The sequence below is a fragment of the Bos grunniens genome, chromosome 5, assembly GCF_055505025.1.
Source record: "Bos grunniens cultivar Pamir isolate PY7600 chromosome 5, Bosgru_T2T1.0, whole genome shotgun sequence".
In the NCBI taxonomy this organism is placed as follows: Eukaryota; Metazoa; Chordata; class Mammalia; order Artiodactyla; family Bovidae; genus Bos; species Bos grunniens.
In genome coordinates this window covers 63739144-63753930 of record NC_141169.1, presented here as the reverse complement: position 1 = coordinate 63753930, position 14787 = coordinate 63739144, and the positions used below count along the sequence as shown (strand labels likewise).

The 14787-nt window shown below is 39.9% G+C and overlaps 1 protein-coding gene and 1 non-coding gene across 4 annotated transcripts; both read right to left on the bottom strand.

The window, feature by feature from the left end:
* Window positions 1-5113: 5113 nt before the first annotated feature.
* On the bottom strand, window positions 5114-11296 carry SLC25A3 (solute carrier family 25 member 3). Of its 3 annotated transcripts, none has more exons than XM_086400870.1 (8): window positions 11246-11296; window positions 10851-11011; window positions 9126-9528; window positions 7700-7879; window positions 6761-6942; window positions 6112-6284; window positions 5536-5646; window positions 5114-5455 (listed from the first exon to the last, which is right to left on the bottom strand). In XM_086400870.1, the coding sequence occupies exons 3-8, from the start codon at window positions 9273-9275 to the stop codon at window positions 5295-5297; spliced, it is 957 nt and encodes a 318-aa protein (XP_086256996.1). In that variant the 5' UTR covers window positions 9276-9528; window positions 10851-11011; window positions 11246-11296; the 3' UTR covers window positions 5114-5294. The 3 variants fall into 3 exon arrangements, with proteins under 3 accessions (XP_086256996.1, XP_086256994.1, XP_086256995.1); XM_086400868.1 differs by having other exon boundaries at window positions 9404-9528; XM_086400869.1 differs by having other exon boundaries at window positions 9126-9247.
* Window positions 6356-6603, bottom strand: LOC147372266 (small nucleolar RNA SNORA53). Its single transcript, XR_015164987.1, has one exon. It is a non-coding gene; the product is annotated as a small nucleolar RNA SNORA53 (small nucleolar RNA).
* Window positions 11297-14787: the final 3491 nt, after the last annotated feature.

Below are 14787 nucleotides of genomic sequence, written 5' to 3'. Positions count from 1 at the left end.
CTGTCCGAGTCTTTGCGACCCTATGGACTATGGCCCTCCAGGCTCCTCTGTCTGTGACATTTTCCAGGCAAGAATACTGGAGTAGGTTGCCAGGCCCTCCTCCAGGGTATCTTCCTGACCCAGGGATCAAACCCAAGTGTCTTACATCTCCTGCATTTGTAGGCGGGTTCTTTACCTCTAGCACCATCTGGGAAGCCCATGTTTTATGTGTGCACACACACACAAATGTACACACACTCATGGTCTGCCAGTCTAGCAGTGGGAAATCAAGATGAGGCAGGATCTGAATGTCCACTTGCTCTCACTGACTGCCACGGAGCATGGTATGTGAAGTGGGGTCTTATCTGGAGAACTGTCCATCAGGGCTGTAGTCCTGGCTACAGTCCACCAGGGCTGTAACATGCATTATCCATTTACAGTCAGCGAAACCATCGATAGAAAAGTCACAACAACAAGGGAGCTGCAGGAAAAGAATCATGTAAGCCCTCCTGGGTCCTTCATGGCTTTAGGAAATAGGGAAAAGGCACCTAAAATGAGGTAGGGAAGTGGCAACTAGAGTAGGGTTTGGGAGGTGGGGGCAACGTACATTTCAGAGGGCTTGCCAAGTCTCATACAGAAGCTGCCCCAAAGCAGCACAACTCATGTGTGGTGTTGATGTGACCAGAAGTGGCCAAAGCAAAGAAGGAAGTTCTCACATTTAAAATAGCATTACAGGTGACCTCTCTGGTGGTCCAGTGGTTAAGACCTCACCTTACAATGCAGGGAGTGAGGGTTCAATCCCTGGTCTGGGAGCTAAGATCCCACATGCTTCCTGGCCGAAAAACCAAAACATTAAACAGAAGCAATATTGTAACAGATTCAATAGACTTTAAAATGGTCCACGTTAAAAAATAATTAAAACAGCATTACATTAACATGAGAAAACCCAATCTCATCTATAGGGGCGGAAAATAAATCAGTGGTTGCCTGAGAAATACAGCTTTTTAGAAAAGCAAATTGAGGGGTGAAGGATATTTACTACAATATCTTGATTGCAATGATGGTTTCATAGGTATATACTTGTGTCAAACTCATCAAATTGTACTCTTTAATAAATATGTGCAGTTTATTGTATATCAGTTATTCCTCCATGAAGTTGTGGGAAAAAAAACCAGTACAATACAGGGAATTCCCTGGTGGTCCAATAGTTAGGACCCCATACTCTCACTTCCAAGGGCTGGATTCAATTCCTGGTCAGGAAACTAAGATTCCAAAGCCCCATGGCACAGCCAAAGAAAAAAAGTACAATATAATAATCTTAACAAAAATCACCCACAAACATTAGCTTCAGTTTCAAATGCCTAGCATAAACAGTATCTACATGTATACAGTTAATTACCTCACAAAGATGTTTATGGGTTTTTTTCTTCCAGTTTTACTGATATATTCAACATATAGTACTATATGTTTAAGGTGTACAGCATAATGATTTGACTTACATCATGAAGTGATTACCACTTTTTAGTAAACCTAATTTACCTCATGTAAACATAAAATTAAATAGAAAAATAAATGTTTTTCCTTGTGCTGAGTACTCAGGATTTACTCTTTAACTTTCATATATAACATACACCAATGTTAATTATATTTATCATGTACATTATATCCCTAATATAAGTGTGTACCATTTGAATACCTCAATCCAATCTCCTCTTCCTACCCCCCACCCCACCAATACCAACAAATCTGATCTCTGACTTTGTTTTTGAAGTAGAATTAAACTGCAACACTACATACGTTCCAGGTCCACAACATAGTGATTTGATTTTTCTATATATTTCAAAATGCTCATCGTAAGTCTAGTTCCTTCCGTCACCATACAAATAGATTACATTTTTATTAACTATATTCCCCACCCTACATTTCATACCCATGAGTCACTTTGTAACTGGAAGTTTGCATCTCTTATTTAATCTCCCTCTTAGTTCTCTCCACTTCCTGCCAACTCCATTCTGTTTGTTTAGTCGCTAAGTTGTGTCCAACTGTTTTGTGACCCCAAGGACTGTAACCAGCCAGGTTCCTTTGTCCATGGAATTTCCCAGACAAGAATACTGGAGTGGGTTGTCATTTCCTTCTCCAGGGGATCTTCCCAACCTAGAGGTTGAACTCATGCATGTCTCCTGCATTGGCAGGCTGGTTCTTTACCACTAGGGCCACCTGGGAAGCCCTTCAGTATAGCCAACCTGACTGTTGCATGCATGGCACTTTAAGAGTATGTAAAAACCACTCATGAAAACCTTAGTTGCTTTCTAGGAAATTCAAGTCACCAAAGATATAAGAATCATATCAATGGTGAGATCAACATCTCCTATAACTTCTGAGGATGTGACGTCAAGGCTGCCATGCAAAAGAGAAAATGATTCAACAGGTAATACCTGAGGTAAGAGCTGTTTCAGTTCAGTCGCTCAGTTTAGGAGTAGCTAGTTATTAAGGTATCTCGTTTGATATATCAGGAGAGGCACTAGATTCATCAAAGCTTGAAATCAGTTTCTTATCCATGTTGTATCTGGGATTTTTAACAATTATTTTGTGAATTATCTTACAAATAATAAAAATATTGTGTAAAAAATTACATAATTTAACTTCAAACTTTTTATTTTGTATTGGGGTATAGCAGATTAACAATGTTGTGGTAGTTTCAGGTGAACAGCAAAGGAACTCAGCCATATATATACATGTATCCATTCTCCTCCCAACCCCTTCCCATCCAAGTTGGCATATAACATTGAAGATTATATAATTTATACTAAAGAAACAACATATAACTCTTAATTTAGCAGGAAGACTGCCATGAATATTGTGGACACTCCCCAAATGGCATCAAAACAGTTCATGCATCTTTCACAAGATACAGATTTGGTTAAACTGTAACTTCAATTTCATTGTATGTATCACTGAAAGCCAAAGTCACTCAGTCATGTCCGACTCTTTGAGACCCCATGGACCACATAGTCCATGGAATTTTCCAGGCCAGAATACTGGAGTGGGTGGCCTTTCCCTTCTCCAGGGGATCTTCCCAACCCAGGGATGGAACCCAGGTCTCCTGCATTGCAGGCAGATTCTTTACCAGCTGAGCCACAAGTATAATTCAGCAAAAATCAGACTTTCTTATAATCCAATTAAACTAGTAATCATATATACTCATTCCACTGGGTTCTACTTTGTGGAACTGAAGTTTTATTAAAACTAAATGTGAGAAAACAATGTTATTAAAATTTCCTTATTAGAGTATTTTCAGCATGAATTCAACTTTAAAATATAAAGTGGAAATTCATATTTTAAGTGGTCATTTTAATTGAATTTTGATGAAATGGTTTTACCTTAGTAATAGCTCTGAAGTATCTCTGAACTATAAATAGCAAGTAATTCTTGACAGCTTGAACACAGCACACTTTATGTCAATATCCACAAATAAAACCTATTGCCTCTCTTGAAAATAAAAACTTGAATCCCACAAGGCTGGCAGTGGAAATCCATCTCATGATGAAGTTTGGCTGAACCACATACCCTAAATCCACAGTCCACCTTTGACTGGCCACACACACACACACACACACACACACACACAATATTCATACATATCCAATCCCACAGGCTCTTACAATGTAACTGATCCTCTTCCTAGAAAGAGGTGGAGTCAGTGTTCCTTTTCTTTGAAGCTGGGATTTGACCTTCTATGACTTCAGGTGATCAAGAGTATAGTGATCACCTTGACCAGGTACCTGCTGACCAAAGTGATCACTTGCAAGGCTAAGTCCTAAAAAAGACCCAGCTTCAGAGTCCTGAAATAAGTCCAGCTGCCTTTCAAGGAAAGGCTCAGCCACTAATAGGGAGATATTCAAAGAATCTCTCCTAGCCTGGATGTCAAAAACCCTTTGGAGAGGACCCCAGAGCTACCATCTCACTTAACTTCAGGAGAAACCCAGAAGCAGAAAGGTCCAACAGAAGCTCCAGAATTGCTGACCCACAAAAAGCTTGAGATCATATTGTCTTTTGCCAATATATTTCAGATGATTCATCACACAACAGTAACTGATGCACACTGGTGACACCAACTGTCACAGCCATCATTGCTCGAGCTCAGACTGCAGCTCTACCTTTTGACAGTTTGGTCCAAATTTATAAGCATAACCCTTCCCCTTCCTCTGCAACACAGGTAAAACAAAGACCGGAACCTTAAACTAAACCTGGTGATGATAATATATAGAAGCTTAACACGCAGGAAGATACACTTGTTTTCTAAACTTAGTTCACTGATCCTTATTACATGGGTTTGTAGTGAGAACACTTCTCTTGCTGTTTAGACTGCTTAGAAGTTTTTTCCTGAGGTCCTATCTGCATAATTTACACAGGGGCTGCAAATTCAGATTATTATACCCAAAGGCCTCAAGGTAAAATGTAATCAGACTTGAAAACAATTCCTAGCCAAATACAAGGGGAAACTTAGTAGTTTTTAGAAAAATCAGTTTGGGTTTTAATCAAGTATCACATGCATGAATATATAAAGTGCTGCTTTCTCAAGAGCATTCACCCACTCCAGTTGTCAAGTAAGTACCTTTGTGAAAAACTAACTGAAAAGAGTTTAAGGTAAACTTTCTGTAACTCAGAAAGTCAGATTTGTGCAAGGACTATTAAGTTACTTGAAATACTTTCTAGCTGTCAATAGCTTTGGTGTTTTAAAGACTATCATTCTAAGAATTAGCCTAATTTAGATTAAATTATTTTACAAATAAATAAGAATTAGTAAATGGATTAGGATTTTTAAAAGTATACTAAGTGTTGCAAAAATTTGATTATATACTGAAATGTGTTGGTCAAAATATAACTATAAATGAATATTTACCCATATTCACATTTAACAGTTAAATTAAGTTTTTACAAATTTAGGGCATGGTTCTTAAAAATGTAAGAACTCTCTCGAGTGACCAAACTTGAGACATATAACTTACAAATAGGGATCACAGTATTCAACCAACAGTAAATTATTTTCCTTGAGGTTTTAATGTATGTATAATTCTTTCCACCTTAGAATTAATTCTTTAGCTTTAAAAATAATTATCAAATCACAGACAAATCATGTACAGTTGGGTTTATTTCCACATTAAGTTTGAAACTCTTGCTTTTGACAAGAGTACTACAGTAATTATATTAGGAATAGACAACTTCCTACACTGTCAAATATATAAAAGTTCCTTCTGCATTTTCCTCAAACACTGATCAACACGCAGATTCAGTCCATATTTGCTTTCATTTATCTATTGAGTGTACCCAAGCTTTTTCTTCAGAGATTCTGGCATCTCAGGTGGAGGAGGGCGAGGGAGCCTGAAGTAGACCTTCACAGAGTCATAGATAAACCACTGTAGTGCAGTCAGAGTGCCGATCATGATGATACGGGCAAAGAGTCCCTTCCATACACCTGGATAAAATATGAAATGTAAGTGAAAAATATACTCCCAAGTGTTACTCTTTCTTTAGAGGGGAGGAAACAAATCTTACCTCTAAATCCAAGCCTCTTCAGGACCTCAGAGGCACTGCTACCCTTCTCTTTATTCAACACAGACACCACGGAATCAGCAGGGTGAGAAACAATGGCACAGAAGACTCCAGCTGGAAAAAGTCAAGACAAATGACCCATTATGGAGTCAATTAAAAAAACTTTTTTCACACGATAGCCGACAACCTTTCCATGAGTAGTAAAATTTTTTTTAAAAAACCGTATTTTAGAGTGAGACTGACAAATTAATTATAAAGCAGTCTACCCTATGTAAAACAGAACCATCCCGCAAGTTATATTCAGATTTTAACCAACACTTTCTCTTGTATTAAAAATTTGTTCTTGGAAAAACTAACAAAAAAAGGTATAGCAGTGAAGTCAATACACTCCCAAGTTTAATTATGACATGCAAACCACAAAACAATTATTTTAGGAACTAATTAGCAAGTATTTATGAGTATATCAAATGCAATGGAAAGGTAAAACTTCTTTGGAATATTTTTCCCTCACAAAAGAAGTCAAGAATGGAAATGATTCTTTGTTCTTAATTTCACAAACATGTTCTAAGTAGTTCATACCTATGTAACCTGCCACAAATGTGACAACCAGCTGCTCTGGCTTTGAACATTCACTTCGGGGCTTGGGAACCACAAACTTGTACAATGCTTCAACAGTACGTTCAAAGCAGGCAAACTTCATCATGGTGTATGGTATCTGCCTCATCCAGAGAGGAGCAACCCCCTTGTAGAACCTAGGAAATCAGAAGACTTATTTCACTCAGTTGCACATATTCATCTAGCAGAGTTCTTCATTACTAACAGAAGTGTCCGCACACCAGTCGAGTCCTGATAGTAAAAAATGGCAGCATAATTGCATGTCATTTCTATCAGAACCTAAGACTAACATGCAGGTATATTTATCTTACATGCCAATGACTCAAGCACCTTTGACTATACAACCAAAAAAGTTGCTGGATGTTTCTTTGACTGGAACTACAAGAAACCAGAAGTTTACAAGTAGAACTCAGCTCAAGACGGGCATCCACAAAGGTGGATCTAAGGAAGCATGTGTGGCCTGACCATATGCCAAGTGTTAACAGTGAACACAGATGACAGGAATTCTAACAAGGGTACTTTCCAACCCCCAAGTTGAGAGTTAATGTGCTAACAAATACAGTTTTCTCAAATGAGTATTTTATACTACATATTTAGGCAAATGTTTACTTACGCCTTTAAGCCTTCTTCCTTATACATTTTGGGAGCTGCATCCCTCAGAGTGTTAGCATAACCTGGCTGGGTTTGAATTCGAACCTTAGCAGCTTCCATAGGAGCCAGAGCAATGTCAGCAAAGAATTCAGCACTGGCAGAGGCAGCCAAATACAGTGATGTGCGCCACAGATAGGCATTCTCCTAAATGAAGAAACACAAGGAGGAACATGAATTGCTGTTGCATGGGCTCTTCTCAGTAAGAGACAGTTCTGGAAAATGGCTAAATTTCAGGTATTTTAAGTGTTTCTCTATCACACAGTCCACAGATAACACAAAACACTGAATACTTCTCAGTATTTAGTGTTTACTTTGGACACCAAGGAGATCCAACCAGTCCATCCTAAGGGAAATCAATCCTGAATGTTCATTGGAAGGACTAATGCTGAAGCTGAAACTTCAATACTTTGGCCACCTGATGCAAAGAACTGACTAATTTGAAAAGACCCTGATGCTGGGAAAGATTGAAGATAGGAGGAGAAAGCGACGATAGAGGATGAGATGGTTGGATGGCATCACCAACTCGATGGACATGAGTTTGAGCAAGCTCCAGGAGTTGGTGATGGACAGGGAAGCCTGGCGTCCGTGGGGTGGCAAAGAGTTGGACACCACTGAGCAACTGAACTGAACATCAACCATAGTACACTGAATATTTTTAAACTCAAATCCAACTTCCTTGGAAAGCAGCACAGCATAAAAAACAAGCACTGAAATCTAACAAAATGCAGTTTATCTTATCCTGTCTCTATTAAAATAGCCTTATGATTTGAAACACGTTCACTCTTTCTGAGACTATTTCCTCAGCTCTAAAATAAAGTGGATCAAACAAAGAAGATGCTTTTTGGTCGTACCCTTTAAGTTAAAAGCTTAGGACTTTCCATTTCAAAGTTAAATTACATACCTCTCCAAGCATGTTGCTGTACAAAACTTTGAAGACTTCATAAAAGCCAAACTTGCAGAGTCCCTGCAGGGAGTAGCCAATGAAAGTCGGAGCCCATCCTTTGGCCAAACCACGAAAACCATCCTCTTTGAGTGTAACTGAAAATCCATTAAATATGCTCTTGTACTTTTGTGGGTCCACCTGTACATAAAACGAGAAGAAAAAAAGTTAAAATGTACCAAAGGAATAATACTTCTCATAGATAATTTTGTTATTAGTTTTTTCTTTTGGTTTTTATATAATCTCTAGTAAGTATACAAAGTTAGGTAAATACAAGTTCACTCCATGTTATCCACTTAATGTCTATAATTATCTTTGTAAATGTAACTTTTTGTACATTAAAGTCTAGCTTTCTTTCAGTGAGACTTAAGTCTTAGTAGGTTATTAAGAGAATAAAATTCATATAAAAATACATAATAAAACTGACTTTAAGAGATTTTTCCACCACCCAACTCTTCTAACCACTTAAAAATTACTGTTAAAGCTACTTTATAAAATCTATCATGTCTACATCCCTGAAATATGCTAGTTCATTAATTATAGTTTTGTGAACTTGACAATCAAATTAAATACAAATTAAAAAGGTACATCAACATAATTCTCTTTTGACTTAAGTTCACTTTGAGACATGCATAAAACACTCTAGCAAAGGGATACTTAATATTCACTCGATTAACTAACAGAGGTAAACATCTTATCTATTTCTGCCAGTACTATAGGGGCTGATATACATACATCACCTTCCTCTCCCTGCTAATATTTCACCTTCCTTTCTCTTTTAGGTAAGTAGACTTCTAATCCTGTTTGGGACAAATAAATTTTTGATGTTTGATTATTTTTGTTTCAATAATCCTAATTAAGACATTTTAATTGTAAAAGAAAATCTTTTACGTAAGTATGCAAGAAGCTTTGCCCACAAATTCTAAATACTCAAACACTGTCTTTTTTTTTTAAATCTACAGTGTTCTCTGCCTTGATCTTATCAATAAACAAGAGATATGAAGTCACATCATACAGTGCACAAAGAATGACAACCTGCTCTGACACGTAACTGCTTATAAAATGCTATTTGGACGTAATTGCTTATAAAATGCTATTTGGAGCATTAAAAATCAGCAGGCCTTTAAGAACTCTAGGCAGAATTAAGCCCAGCAGCAAAAAAGAAAAAAAAAAAACACATAGCTTTACCTTAAAAGAGGTATTTCTTGGATTTAAAACACTAAAGTAAAAATCTTACTGAGTAAAAGAAATTTGAGTTTGGTTTCCTACTAAAACTTCTGGCAGTTGTAATGTCTTCAAATTCTTCTCACTTGTGAAGTCCTTTAATATTATTTGGAATTAAGTCATACACAAAAGAGATGTTCAGTGTTGTCATCTCAATACAAACCTGCATACGGCATTTCACTAAGTCCAGAGGAACAACAGCAGTGTGTGTCAGACCACAACTTAAGACCCCACCAAAGCCACACAGTGCATAAAACTTCGCGGAGCCATATTCACAACTGTACTCTGTAATAAGACAAGACACACCATGCATTTTAATATAATACTCATGTTACTGGTTATCAACTTACCTCCTGGACAGTTAGGTTTCCACACAGCTTGTTAGTAGATAACAGCCATGCTTCAACAATGTTTTATTTAGTCCAACATGCAAAAACAAACCTGCATCCTGCATTTAACCAGATCTAGAGGAACCAATGCTGTATGTGTTGTGCCACAGCTAATAATTCCTCCAAGTCCACAAAGGATAAAGAATCTGCCAGATCCATAGTCACAGCTATACTGCTCTGTTTGATTGAAAAAAAAAATCAAATAAGTATTTCTTCAGAGATGACTAAGGCCATGGAAATGCAAGAGAAACTACATTTCCTTGTGAAAAAGTACAATCACAACTTAACAGCTCTGGCCATGGTTTACAAGTAAACAAAAATAGTTTTCCACCTGGTGTGAACACAAAATCCACTGCCAAAATCAAAACAATTGTTTAAAGATTATGAAGGTTCTTATCTGTGAGATACTATCCCTCTCTCATTATGCCATATTAACTTTAAAGATAGTTTTCTACATCACTAATAGCTCTTCCAATTAAAACCAAACTTCAGATTATTAATGGCTGATAAGAACACATTTCTGAAGTACAAATCAAACTCAAATCATGTAAAAGCTTGCAAACCTCTTACCCCAAACACTAACCAATACTATTCCCACTTATGGATTCCTATAGTGAAAAACTAGATAAGCAAATTTCTCCAGTTAAATACATTTACTACACAAATGACCACAGATTTAACTTTCTAAATTGAAGGACCGATTGATCATGTAAAGGTTTTTTACCCACACTAAAGAAAGAACAGAAGAGAAAGGCATACATGATTTTTTAAAATCTTTATAGTTTACAAATGCAAGGTAGGTAATACTTTCAGTACTCTTCCTGCAATTTGGTTTTCACGTTTCTCTGTATATACACTCCACTGGGATTTAAAACACAAAGGATTAAAATAAATTTGTGTCTAAACATCAGGAAAACCGAAAAAGACGATGGAAAGTATTCCTATTAACTACTATCTCCTTTCTATGGTCTCGCTGGGGCTACAGATCAGGAGCATTAAAAATGTCTCAGTTACCTCACATAGCTTGTGTCAACTAGTATTAGACCCCGGGAACACCCAAGGGAGGGAATAAAGGAACAACTAAGGGAGGAAGTACTTTTAAGAAAATTAAAGCAAAATCAAAGAACAGGTAATACAGTTAGAACTACTCCGGCCAGAAGTTAGGAAGAAGGCTTTACCCAATACTTAGTCAGCTGACCGAGAGGGCTCACGGCGGAGAAGAGAAGGAGCTAGCCACGGCCTCTATGTCTTTAGGCTATCGAGGACGTGGAGGTCACGGAGGGAACAGAGCCTAGGCCCTTCCACGTCCTTGATGAAGGGCCAAGGATCCGACACCCGGGTAAGGACGGAACGGGCTGACATCCTCGGACAAAGCAACTGGGCGCCGTCCTGAAGGGCTGGACGCGTCCTTCCCTGTCCTCCAGGCCGGGCCAGGCCACGAAAGCCGAGGGGGCCACGAGTGTACCTCCCGACCGTATAGGGACAGGGTCTGACCTCACCTTCTACAGCGGCGGCTGCCAGGTTGCGAGAGCGGCGGGGTGGGCCCGGGGGCCCGGCGGGGTCGCTGCGGGGCCCCGCGAGACCATCGTGCACCAACTGCAGGTGAGGCGCGTTGAAGGGGTTCGCCCGCGCTAGGTGCACCACGGACGAGTACATCTTCCTAGAAGAGGAAGCGATGGTAAGAGGAAAGGCCAAGAGGGCTGGAAGGCCCGCCAAAGTCACCTGCACTCTGGGAACCCCTACACGGGCCTGGCCTCTTCCAGTCTCCGCGCCCTTGAGGAGGTCACAGCGGCCTCCCAAAAGGAGGAAGTCCACCGGGCCTACAGCCAAAGGAGCACCCCTCCCGGGCTCCGCTCCCTGCACCCACAGCGGGGGAAGGCCAAACCACACTCACTCCCTAAGATGGCGAACACACAACCGGTCTCTCAGAAAGGCTGCAGCTCACAGAGGCCGAATGTCCTCCGGGCCTTTAGATCTGTGCCCTTCGCGCGTCGTCAGCGCGACGCACACAGCGCGTCACTACCGGCAGATAGCACCCATTGGCGGAGAGGAACGCCGAGGCCTTAACGTCATCGCGTTCTCCTAGCAACCCTATCCCCGCCCCACTCGCCCCAGCCCTTCCGGCCCGGCCTTTGCGCAGGAGGATTCATTCTGCGCTTGCGCGCATTCCGGGCAGGGTGTTTGAGCTGTGTGGGACCGGGTTTGTGACCTTCTCTTTTTGTCCCTTCACCTTCAAACGTCTCTCTTAGAATCCCGGCTGCCGTTCTTTTCATTTAAATGAGTCCCAAAATAGTAGTCACTTAAAAAAAAATGCGGATACGTGATGATATATTATTTCGGTGTTAGAATGTCACTACAGTATTTTGTGTCACAACTTCTGCCATTACGGTACTTTTTTTTGTTTGTTTTTAAGTTGCATCCATTGACATTACACATAGACTTTCTTCATCTCCCATCAGACTTTAGGAGAGTATTTTAAAAGGAAACGTGTAATAAGAATTCTTAAGACTGCTTGCTGCTTCATCTCAATAGTTTATATAACGTATAACAGCATTGGGGCTTCCCAGGTGGCAAGTGGTAAATGCTTGCCAATGAAGGAGACATAAGAGACTCAGGTTCTATCCCTGGGTAGGGATGATCTTAAAACATGCCCTGGAGGAGGGCATGGCAACCCACTCCAGTATTCTTTCCTGGAGAATCCCATGGATAGAGGAGCCTCCTAGTCTATAGTCCGTAGAGTTACAAAGAGTCCAAATGGAGTGAAGCGACGTAGCACGCAAGCACACACATGATAGCATTAAATAAATTATTTTTAACAAGTGGGAGTTCAAGGGCGAACTAGAGTGAAAGTGATTGGCGGCAGATTTTTTATGTCTAATAAATTTATAAAATCTTCTTTCAGTTGAGTTCAGTCACTCAGTCGTGTCCGACTCTTTGCAACCCCATGAATCTCAGCCCGCCAGGCCTCCCTGTCCATCACCAACTCCTGGAGTTCACTGAGACTCATGTCCATCGAGTCAGTGATGCCCTCCAGCCATCTCATCCTCTGTCGTCCCCTTTTCCTCCTGCCCCCAATCCCTCCCACCATCAGAGTCTTTTCCAATGAGTCAACTCTTCACATGAGGTGGCCAAAGTACTGGAGTTTCAGCTTTAGCATCATTCCTTCCAAAGAAATCCCAGGGCTGATCTCCTTCAGAATGGACTGGTTGGATCTCCTTGCAGTCCAAGGGACTCTCAAGAGTCTTCTCCAACACCACAGTTCAAAAGCATTAATTCTTCAGCACTCAGCTTTCTTCACAGTCCAACTCTCACATCCATACATGACCAAAGGAAAAACCATAGCCTTGACTAGACGGACCTTTGTTGGCAAAGTAATGTCTCTGCTTTTCAATATGCTATCTAGGTTGGTCATAACTTTCCTTCCAAGGAGTAAGCGTCTTTTAATTTCATGGCTGCAGTCACCATCTGCAGTGATTTTGGAGCCCAGAAAAATAAAGTCAGCCATTGTTTCCACTGTTTCCCCATCTATTTGCCATGAAGTGATGGGACCAGATGCCATGATCTTCGTTTTCTGAATGTTGAGCTTTAAGCCAACTTTTTCATTCTCCTCTTTCACTTTCATCAAGATGCTCTTTAGTTTCTCTTCACTTTCTGCCGTAAGGGTGGTGTCATCTGCATATCTGAGGTTATTGATATTTCTCCCAGTAATCTTGATTCCAGCTTGTGCTTCTTCCAGCGCAGCGTTTCTCATGATGTACTCTGCATAGAAGTTAAATAAGTGGGGTGACAATATACAGCCTTGACGTACTCCTTTTCCTGTTTGGAACCAGTCTCTTGTTCCATGTCCAGTTCTAACTGTTGCTTCCTGACCTGCATATAGGTTTCTCAAGAGATCAGCCCTGGGTGTCCTTTGGAAGGAATAATACTAAAGCTGAAACTCCAGTACTTTGGCCACCTCATGCGAAGAGTTGACTCATTGGAAAAGATTCTGATGCTGGGAGGAATTGGGGGCAGGAGGAAAAGGGGACGACAGAGGATGAGATGGCTGGATGGCATCACCGACTTGATGGACATGAGTTTGAGTGAACTCCAGGAGTTGGTGATGGACAGGGAGGCCTGGTGTGCTGCAATTCATAGGGTTGCAGAGAGTCGGACACGACTGAGTGACTGAACTGAACTGAACTGATGCTTGGTTTAATTTCTCTTGTCACCGTTTTGAAATTGTTAATGAACAAGAGACCCTGTGTTTTTCATTTTGCACTGGGTCTTGCAGATTGTGTAACTGGTCCTGGACAGGAGTGATACCTTGAAGAGTTTGTGAAAACTCAGTGAGATAATATCTTTTTTTTTTTCTTTCATTTTTGTTTGATTAAATGGACTTGAAAAATTAAGCTAAGTCATGTATACTAATGGTAGCAATATTGACTAAAACTCCATTCCTATATAAGCATGCAAGATTTTTATAGAAAATTAACATTACAATACTAGAAAATTATTCACTATTAGCATCCTAAGAAAAAAACTGGACAAACCTTTCAAAAGCAGATATCAGAGGCTTCATTCTTGTCTATTTCCCATCCTTTGACTAGAGTTCAATAATAATTTTGGTGAGATCAATAGTGTTCACATTTTTATGACTATTACTTATAGTAAGCCATGGTGAATGGTATAATTATATTTCCAATATTGAATGATTGGAACTTCACCATGGTGAATGGTATATTTCCAATATTGAATGACTTATTATCCTCCAGAGGTAATAATTGTCACTTTTGACATTTGTTTGGTTTTCTAATTACTCATCACTAATTCAAAATCTGCTGTATTAGTTTGCTAGAGGCTATCATAACAAGGTACCTCAGACTGCATGGCTTAAGCAAAAGAAATGTCTGTTCTCATAGTTCTCAGTGAAACAGTTTGTAGAAGTGAATGATTTGCAGAATTCTTGCTACATTTGGGCTCCTTATGATTATGCCCAAGGATGGGCTTAGTGGAAAAAGGGCTCAGAGTAGCGTAACTAAAGTTTGGTCAAGGAGAGAGTCTTCGTCCATGCCTTCCTGTAGTATACCACGGCATTTTAATTTCATTTCATATAGGCCACCATTGGATTAAAATTTCAGCCAAACCATTTAGAGACACTCTCAGCAGGTTGAGCTAAAACAATGCAATGGGACACGGTCTTTACTGTACTCATATCAATTAACTTGGCTTGGTCTACCATTATATTCCTTCCCTTTTATTTTAGTTATTGCTACTTATCAAATTTCCTCAAAATTTAGGGACATAAAACAACAAACACTATCAGCTCGTGTTTTCTGAGGGCCAGGAATCTGGATATGGCTTACCCATGTGGCCTGACTCAAGGACTGTCATGGGGTTGTAGGCAAGCTTTTGACTGGGACTGTGGTCTCTGAAGACTTGATCGGGGCTGGAGGA